The sequence below is a fragment of the Amblyomma maculatum genome, chromosome 9, assembly GCF_055883805.1.
Source record: "Amblyomma maculatum isolate TAMU_Amacu chromosome 9, ASM5588380v1, whole genome shotgun sequence".
In the NCBI taxonomy this organism is placed as follows: Eukaryota; Metazoa; Arthropoda; class Arachnida; order Ixodida; family Ixodidae; genus Amblyomma; species Amblyomma maculatum.
Window position 1 is genome coordinate 17,580,173 of NC_139352.1, and position 10,205 is coordinate 17,590,377.

The following is a 10,205-nucleotide window of genomic DNA, read 5'->3' on the forward strand; positions in this document are numbered from 1 at the left end:
CTGCACGCTTCAAAATGAATTCTGGAGGACTTTCAATGCCAGCACTGAAGGAATTGTGAGGCCCATGCCCTCGGGGCAGTTTGCGAATACAACCAAGATGAAGCATCGTTGTCGAAAGGCGGCACATTATGTGGGAAGCCGAAGCCACAGATGCGTTGTGCAACAATCGCAGCAAGAACAGATACATGGCTCACTAGCTATTGCTGAATCTTAAGTTATTTGGTAACAGCCCTGTTAATTTGTCCCAATATTTCTACCTTGTCCCAGCTGTTTCAGGGAAACATCCTTAGCTCACCTCTCAGCATGAAAATCAACCTGTTACGACGAATTCGAGTGTTGTTTTACTGCTGTGCAATTACTCGGGCAGAATAAAGACTGCTTCGAGTATGCAACTCACGTTTGTGCCCTCTGGCCCTAAGCTGCCATGGTGGCAACGTCTCGCACCACGGGTTGGGGGTCACAGCTCTGACTGTTAGGGCAGGCATGCTGGTGCTAGAAGGCGACTTTCGCGTTTCGCCCTTTGGAGCGATATTACAAGAGTAACCCCCCCCCCACTTTCCAACAGGAGTTCACAAAGCAATCACCATTACTGTCTTGGTAGAGAGCTCTACCACTTAGCGCTGCTATTCGTCACCCGAACTGCACAATAATGACATGGTGAGAGCCGTTCATGGGATGTTATATAAATGAAGCCTGCAGCAGCTGTGGCAAAACTCCGCAAGCCAAACCAAAATCCAAGCTCAGAGTCAGAAGAAAAAGAAGGGAATACATATATACAATACACGAGTTTCACCGACTGCACTTGCCTGCTGGCCTGAGGACGAGCGCTGGCATTGAGCAGTCGCCTTGGTGAGCACTGAATGCCATCTCCTCGACCAGTTCAGACTTCCTGAGGCGAGAGGCAATCACGGCCAGGAACAAAGCTCGCTTCTGGTGGTAGCGCTGGTTCAAGAAGTCTGTCTTCTCAAAGCACTCCTGAGGGCCAGAGAGAAACATGCAGGTGTTGCAAATCTCCCACAAAATTCAAGTCAACAAACAGGACTGCTGGATGCAAATACATAGTACATCTTGGAGAACAAATTAAATTTGTGAAGGGCATATATTTACAAATTACTACTATAACAGATCTATATTTAATAATAAATTTGCAAGTTTTCTTGCTCCCTTGTTGCACAAACTAATCTTCTTGCGCATAGTTGAAATCTGAACTTTGCATATCTTGATGTGATAGCATTAAAGGCTCCGTTCCCCAGAAAGCCTGGCATAACTATTGTGAGCGCAAATTCACGGGCATAGCTCTAACAGGCAGTAGTCGGTAGGTGACATGGCCATGCACAGAGTGGTGGTCATTGTGTGGCGCCATGTGACCACATGACATGGCCAATATGCTCCCAACTCACAAGTTTGCATTTGAGATGAGAAGGTGAAATCGAAATGCAGCCTTCCAAGATCATTGGCTACCAAGTCAGAGATGCTACTTCAAGGTCATGCAGGCACACTTGTAAGGCTTGGTTAAAGTGAAGCTTTATATCTATGTCGGGTGGCCTTTCATACCTATATTCTGTTAGCAACTGTCTGCGAATTAGTATATTAGGGATCACTGAGGGAAAAATTAAAGAGTTAATGATATATGAGTATCCACAGATGAAGCTGATGAGCGGCAGCCAGTAATGTTGTCCTGTCATTCCCTTCAAAGTGGAGCTCAAGTGTCCAACAAATTTATTTATTCTTAAACTATATTAGCAGTTTTTACTAACTCATGCTGATGCTTCAGAGATTACTCCTCCAACATAAACTCCTTTAGGGGTTTTTAAAAAGAGTCAGAATAAATTAATTTAAAAGAAATAAATCAATTGAAAATTGTAATTCGAGAGCCTTTGCTGTTGGCTTGAGTACTAGTATAATAGTGAACGAACTGAACATGCGATGAGCAATATCCCATTGCATGTACACAGCCTAGTACCTGAAAAACCTCATTTACTTGCAATTCCATGAATGGCTTCCAAGAAGGCATTTTTCGAGCAGACCTAGCTAGGAGTGAGGCCATCCATTAATCTGACAGAGCAGTATGACTGATGCATTCGTTTCACTTCTGCCCACCACCAGAAGAAAGAAACTGTTTCCAGTTTCAAAAACTGCTAACCTGCCCCCTTTACGCACTACTCACTAGGGGCATCTCCAGAGCCAGGTCCACAGTAGCATCAGGTCCTATAGCTCCACCAAAAGCATGACTCCCAACCACTTGCACCGATTTGGGAGGCACAAAGCGAAAGCGGCACTTCGGGTCACGTGGCAAGGTGGCCGGCAGGGGCAGGGGCACTTTCTTCAGGAGCGCTTCGGGTTTATCCTGGGGCAATTTGTTCAAGAAAAAAAAAATTGCAGGAAAGGTGAAAAGCAACTCAAGCATCAAACAAAGCATGTGAACCCTCCCTCTGCGCTATCGTTCCAAGATAGACTCCGTAACTGCTTTTGATACAATGTAAAGCAATTATGGAAGCAAAGAAATCGACACTTTGACCTGCTGTGGCAGCTCAGCGGTCAAAGGTGCCTAAGTGAAGCCAGGACAACCAGCCAAGGCGGTTGAAATAGGACAACCAGCCAAGGCGGTTGAAATTAAACCAGAAGCACACCACTCTGTCATCCATTGTGGCCCATATGAGACTTCGAGACAATAAATGGACGGACATACTAATACCAATCCGGTCAATGCTTCCAACAACGCTTTGCTTAAACTTTCAGTTGTGCTACACATACGCAATTAGCAGTCAGAGCAGTTACTGCAATCTTCCCAATGTTGTAAAGCCCCCTGAAATAGCTACAGCCACTGCTAAGTTTAGACGTACAAACTAAACCAATGGCTTCGAACCTCAGTGGAAAAGGAACCTGCAGAAGCTGAAGTTCTTCAGTGCAACAATATCTTTGCGTGCCAACACTTCTATATTTCATGTCGATCGATTTCTTGCTGACAAAGCACAGAATCAAGATCTAAGCTTTCGTGTCTCAATGAACAACATGCCTTTTCAATTTCTTCCTCGTGCCGAGCCTCTGAGGTGCATTTTGTCCAAAACATTCCGTGCCAATCAGTTCACTACTTCATAAACCAAATGAGACACGAGAACAAGTTTATTTCAGGACCACATTTAGCAAATGATGCCACACCGAATGCCACACATACAAAACGTCTTCACCTGTTAGAGCTGAAACTGACCTGAACTCGATTCCATGACGGAAGCGTGGTGAGAGTTTTTCGAAAAAGGCCTAGCCATGCATCGAAGTGATGAATGTGCTTCTCCTTTGGTGTGACCTCTTTCAGCATGTCCGACAGCTGCAATGTTGTAAAAAGAAAGCAGTCGCTAATAAATTCTTAGCAGAAAATGGCTGCAAGAAAATATACATACAAAATGCAAATCTCTGCAGACCTTTCTCAGCCATGCAATTTGCACTTCATTACCGTGTAAACAACAGTGTAAATAAACAGAAGCAGCCTTTAGTAACTAAATCGGGTCTTTAAAACATACGGCAAGAACACTTTACAGAGTACAGACACCAAATTTTGGTTACATGTTTTCATTTTCGTAATCGTAGATTAGACATTAGCATGCATTAATTAGCATGTCAACGTTCACCATCCATGCTGGCTCATCCTCTTTTTTTCTTGCTTAATAAAGCTTTGCTCTCTCTCACCTAGGACAGCTAAATAATTAGACTGAGCTTTCTCTTCCATGCTTTTTCTGTTTCAACAACCGAACGATGACTGTGAGGTCGATATAAGTTACGTTTGGCGTGAAAAAAGAAAACTTCAACATAACTGTTGCTTATTCTTCCCTGTTTTCCGCCTCTTAAGGTAAGTGGGCTCGAGAATTGTACTGAACTGCAGCGATCAAGCAACAATTACATTGCAGTTTCTCATACCGAGCTCCTACGACCAGAGCTGATCCTTGACGTTAAAGCCACTGTTGGCTCTTGATATTTACCCTGAATCGGCATAAGATAAGAAATTTGATTACAAATTATTCACCAGACGATATATGTATGCTGTTTTATGCATTAGAAATGACAATAATAAGCAAAAAAGAAAGTCTGGCGCCTATGCTCTTTTAATAGGAGCGATGCAAACGCTGAATGAGTCTGGCAGATCTCAATTGCGCAACAGCCAATCTGACCACGTTTGAAGTAGACATTCTCTTTCCATATTTTTGGTGAATTTTCTTTTCTTTACTTGAACAGCTACCAGGGAAAAACAAAAAAGGCGAATTTGAAAATTTTCAAAACACCAAAGAGTCTATCACACTGTGTTCCACAAGATTGTAGGTGCAGTAAGTAGATCTTGCAAATGGCAATGCAGTGCTGAGAAAAGGGCGTTCAAGAAGCACCAACTATAAAAAGCAGCTGCATGAATCCACCAAGCTAAGACAGTCGAGGCACACAGAGAAGACAAGTTTACGAGGAAAAAAAAAGCCCTTGCAACAAGTTGTATGTTGCATGCAATTATGTGCTGAAGCATGCACAGCAACTGCTTAGAAGTGCAAACTCAGTCCGTAATAAAACCATTTGTGCTGGAACTCATTCAGCAAGGGTCAGCAGTTAGCAGCTGTTTGGTTGCAGAGACCGTATGCCACCATTTGCCAAACACTGCTCCCAATGTGAAGTTGAACTCTAGGCTAGAGCACGTTTACAGCCCTCAACTTCCTGCAGCAAAACATTTTAAATTCTGCGAAACGAAATAAAGAATTTGCAGCGTTTGGCGAGGGACATTAACGCATGCTTTTCAGAAGGTGAGACCTCGCCTTATATTTGGAATGATGACATGTGGATGGTGCGGCTTTCATAGCTAGTTTTCGAGCCGCTAGAAGTTAGCTTTTAATTACCTCGGGGTAAGGCATGCGGCAATCAACAATTTTTTGCAGAATCATGAAAACTCTGGGCCTTGGGTATGCTTTTTCTCAGTCAGGAAATTTGGCGTGCTCTTCATGGTGCACAGACCCGAGTCCAGCACATCATGCATAAAAGGCAGACGCTGTGTCACAACAGTTATTTGCATGAACCATATTGAAATTAGCAGCATTGTAATGCCTCTCCAGAATTCACAGATACTCATTTGGCAAGGAAACACTTATCATTCAGTGAACTTTTCTTCAATGGTTACATGCTAACGTATATCCATTTGTCTTCAATGTCTTCAGATCAATCAGCAACCTAGGCTCCGGTGTTTATTTTGCCTTAGTTAGACTATGGTCCTTCAATAGGCTCTGGTTTGGCCTTAAAGTAGTTTTCTCTTTCTCTTAACTATACAACTATAGTAAAACCTCGTTACAAGAGACACTCAAGGGACCTGAAAAACATGTCTCTTGTAAGCAAGGTCTCTTGTAACCAAAAATTCTAAAATCACTGTGTTGATCAGTTTACTGAACATCAGTATATAAATGCATTCACATGCATTAACAGGAAATTGTTCAGGAAAGCTTAAAGAAGTTAATTATATTAGTATATGTATTTTTGTGAGTGCAGAGTGTATTCCTTCCCAAATTCTGGAGGTAAAGAACTTCACTTTGCAAGTCTTCCTGTTGCTCTAATACCTTTGAGGCACTCTTACATGCTCGTCACCCTCAGATGATTCACAAAGAGAAAGACATCAGGATTCTAAGCTTTTATCTCATGATCAAATTTTAACAGTGAGGAGTTAAAAATGCTGGATGTCATTCATGCATTTTGATTTGCTTCGTAGGTAACAGTAATGCGATGCCGTTTTGACTTTCCAATCATGGGGAAGCACTCCTCAGTTCCTGATATACACAACAAAAAGGACACTGATATGGAACAGAATTTAGCTAAGGGAATCTGAAGTGCATACGAGTTGATATGTTCCAGATGCATTGCATGAGCACACCTGGGTTGTGTCTCCTGTAAATAGTGAAGAATTTACTCCACGGACCTGAAAAAGTTGTCCTTAGTAACCGAGTGTCTCTTGTAACCATGTCTCTTGTATGCAATGTTGTTAGCATAGCAGACATAGGAAAACCAACCAAACCATTTTCAAATGTCTCTTATAACCAAGTGTCTCTTGTAACAGTGTCTCTTGTAACGAGATTTAACTGTACATCGACCCAAGCCCCCAGTTCGCAAGGCAAAAGTAATGCAGGGTTTATTAAATTTGTTTATCTGACTCTATGACCTGCTATGCCATGAAAAAGTGGTGACCCAATATAATGTATATAAAAATGATTTTGACACATTCCAAAAATGTGGTATCACTCATGCGGCAATTTGAAAGAAGTTGCAGGAACAGCCTCTACGATACCAGTCCTGTGACCCAAATTAAGATGACGAGATGAAAACGGATACTCGTTAGAACAATTTAGCACCTGCATTGCATAACCAACTGTGCATCCCCCCCCCCCCCTTTTTTTTTTCAAAATAAAGGCACACTCACCTGAAGGCCAAAGAGGTTTGAATGGAACAGTGTCTCGACTTCCTTGAGGTTGTTCAGCTCCTCAGCAGTTGGTGGCTTGTACAGATCTGACTTTTTGAGCTTCTTAGAAGTCTGAAATCTGAAGGCGTGTCCATCTTCGAGGTTGCCCTGTAAAAACAACCGTCATCTGCATCACATGAGACAATCTTGTGACCTATCTCCTCTCAGGATGTTCTACTATAGCCGGATAAAACTCAGTCTGCAGTAACCACCACACACAATTGTTCCATGACAAAAAGCAGTCTGCTGTTAAAGCTTTTCTGGTCATCCAAATGAAAAGCTAAGCATCAACCCAAATTACAAGCTCAAGAATTTTGATGCCTCTACCTTCTTTAGGGTCAAATTAGAAAAGAAAAAAATTTGCTGTTTAACGGAGTAATACATGCACCGCATACCATTGCCCATAGTTAAAAAATGCATCTAGTACAGAACCATGAGAACTGACGAAACTAGACAAGGACAAGTTATGAACTTATTGCACTTGCAAATAAACACACAAAGGAAAGCAGCATAATATCTCGGCCACATAAAAAAGCATTTTCGGAAAGCTATGCTCACTGACAGTACTACAAAAATGTTCATATCCAATCATGCTTGCCTAGAAGGCGTGAGCAAACGTTTTGACTAGAAACGTAAAAGAAATGGCAGAATAAAGAAAGCTGCAGTCTACTACCTTGCGCGACAGGTAGGGAAAAGGGCAGAGAAGAGCCACAACTAATGAAAATCAAGATGACTGCAGCTGGTCGCTGTGAGCAGCATATGGTCTAGTGCACAGAAGGAAACAACACTTGCGCGCGTGCACTGCACCTTGAACTTAGTGTCCCTGTTAAGTTTCCTGGACTTTTTTTTTTGTTTTGTTTGTTTGTTTTATCGATGAATAAAGCAGCAAGGCAGTCAAGTGCGACGTCAAACCACGCTACTGATCAACGCACTATCTGATCGAACACAGAGTAATTCGCGCGTTAGCACCCGTCCGTGCGCGCTTATGCGGCGCAGCTTTCAGAAAAACACGGAAGATCACTTTGCGAGGCATGATTCTGGAGTAGCCGCCCACACACCCTGCAACAAACTGTACAAAATTCGCAACAGCGTAATCTAAAAGAAACTTAATTTTGGCGCTTCCACGGCGTCTACGTCGTCCGCGGACCAGCCGCATAAACTGCCCGGGCAAGAGCGGCATTCGAAGCAGCAACATCCACTCAGCGTGAAATTAAAAGCAAAAATAATAAATTTTACACACTGATATACCGACGGCAGCCACGAAAATGCCGCTGCCATCGCGATCTCCGCGGCTGCACAAATTTTAACTTTGATTGGACGCTGACAGAACAACAGAAGTGTCATTATACAGTACCATTGGCTCTGGGGACTTGGACGGACGCTTCATTTTCATTTAGAGGCGAAGAACAGTTTAAAAGCGTCGTAACTTGACCACAGCAGGCAGGAAAACAACTTCCACGCATCCATGCAAACCGGCATAGAGGCCATGTGCGCCATGTGCGCCGATAGAACCAAGCCGGTGGCCGGTGGGCGCACAAGCCAAGCCAAGCTGCGCTCAGTTTCGTTTAGCCCGAGAAAGTTACAAAAAAAAAAAACTTTTTTTTTTTTTTTGTAACCTTCTTGGCTTAGCCACAGCTGGCATAGCCAGTATTTGGATTTTTCAGTTCAGTTCAGTCGTTCAGTCGTGTCCGACTCATATCACGCCACGCTCTCCGGTCTCTCACTATCTTCCTAACATCACATAACTTCATCTACAGCGCCTCGAGGATGCCATCTAACCACCGCGTTCGCTGCCTACCCCTTCTCCGGTGACCCTCAACCTTTCCCAACATCAAATCTTTCTCCAGCGACTCCTCTCTTCTCATTAGATGACCAAAGTAGCTGAGCTTTAACTTTAGAATTTGACCCTCCAATGAGCAGTCAGGGTTTATGGTCGACAATATCGACTGATTTGATCTTCTGGCAGTCCAGGGAACTCTCAAGAGTATCCGCCAGCACCACAATTCAAACGCGTCAATTCTTCGGCGGTCAGCTTTCTTCACAGTCCAACTCTCGCATCCATACATCACTACTGGAAAGACCATATGTAATGCCATAGCACGAATTATACGGATCTTGGTTGGCAGTCTAATGTCTCTGCTCTTTACTAGGCGGTCAAGGCTAGCCATGGCTCTCTTTCCCAGAAGCAGGCGTCTCCTAATTTCATGGCTGCAGTCTCCTTCCGGGGTAATCTTGGAGCCCAAGAAGGTGTGGGCCGAGGGTTCGAGGTTGCCCCAAGGTAGGCAATGCAAAACGTTGCCTGAATGGCTTCAAATGTCACTTCGTAACGTTGCCAACAAAATGCATGCATGGTTCTCATGAAAAAAAAAAAAATCCTCATAATACTCTGCAAAGATTAAAAAGAATAAAAAAAATGCCGCGACTTTGTGTGCTGTACGCGAAGATAGCGCAATGCAAGGAACAGATATTGTTTGGCGCAGCTAGTGAACATATAGCACGAGTATTTCCATGGTGACCATGGTCATCATGTCAATATCGTACAAGAAATTAATAAAAGAAGCACTAGGCGTGCACCCCGTACAAGGAATTAATGAAAGTAGCACAACGCTAAAGAATTGATCGACACCACCGCACTGCGCGCACATACACCTAACAGCAACATTCAGTGAACTTACATATACCCCCACATATGATGCACATTTCAGAGTCATCTGGATCATTTTCATCAGTTCGACTGTAAACAAGAAATAAAATTAAGGACATGCTTATGTTGCTGATAATTTTTAATCTAAAAACGTCTAGCTCTCTGCCAACTTTGTGCAAACATATATGCAAAATGCTGCAGAGATTCACAAATAAAAACGTCTAGCTCTCTGCCACCTTCGTGCAAACATATATGCAAAATGCTGCGGAGATTCACAATTCCTTACCTACCGCGCGTAGTTAGCACGCGTTATCAAATCTGATCTTTAGAACAGCTGAGCAAGCCACATCCGAAGCCTTGGGTGAGCTCAAGTGCAGCACCGTCATTTTTTCCTGTAGGTAGTATTTGGAAACGGGCATACCAAGCTCCTAAAGAATCCATTTGCGGGTGGAGGTAGTGATGATTCCGTGTATATGTTAAATAGGGCGAGCCTAGGTCATTTCTTCAATCGTGTTGTGGAGGCCTATAGAGCTTGTCTCTGCTTTGATATGCATCTCTGGTATGCCCCTCGGATCCGGCAGTTGAGTTTGTTGAAGTTGAGGAGGACGAACATTTAAACACGGTTGCGAGACAATAATGTCCCGCAATATGACTAGCGCTTATGCGCTTTAGTTTCATATTTACATAACAGTTCCAGTTTCGACAAACCATGCATTGGGGTGAGAACGGGTTATGTTCAGCTTTCCCTGTACCATACATTTGCGGAATTTTTCAAAAGTGTGGGACGCGGAGGTCACTGGGGCTTCTGGCCGCCTGATTCATCATCCATACTTTAATTGCTAGTATTAAAGCCTTCATCAATCAATAAATCAGAAAAAAATATTTCTCTAAAGCCATATGGCGCTAAGAAATATGGCAATTTTTTTTTCTGCGCACAAAGCAAACAGCGCATTACGCGAAGAAAGCTGGGAGGAAAGACCACGTGGCTACGGCGCCAACTGCCTGCTTTACTCTGCCATGCACTTAGTTTTGCTCCGTCGCTGTAAAGAAAATAAAATGACAGACAAGCACGCTGCTGGCAATGACTGCTGT

General features: G+C 43.3%; 1 protein-coding gene across 1 annotated transcript in view; it reads right to left on the reverse strand.

Annotated features, from left to right (window-relative positions):
* The window catches only part of Mat89Ba (nucleolar protein 6 Mat89Ba), a 31,814-nt gene extending 23,830 nt beyond the window's left edge, over window positions 1-7,984 (reverse strand). The window contains exons 1-5 of the mRNA XM_084578295.1: window positions 7,824-7,984; window positions 6,431-6,577; window positions 3,209-3,325; window positions 2,168-2,347; window positions 807-975 (exon numbers count right to left, since the gene is read on the reverse strand). Coding sequence (XP_084434421.1) covers window positions 807-975; window positions 2,168-2,347; window positions 3,209-3,325; window positions 6,431-6,577; window positions 7,824-7,862 — 652 coding nt within the window. The 5' untranslated portion in view covers window positions 7,863-7,984. The remainder of the gene's footprint in view (window positions 1-806; window positions 976-2,167; window positions 2,348-3,208; window positions 3,326-6,430; window positions 6,578-7,823) is intronic.
* Window positions 7,985-10,205: the final 2,221 nt, after the last annotated feature.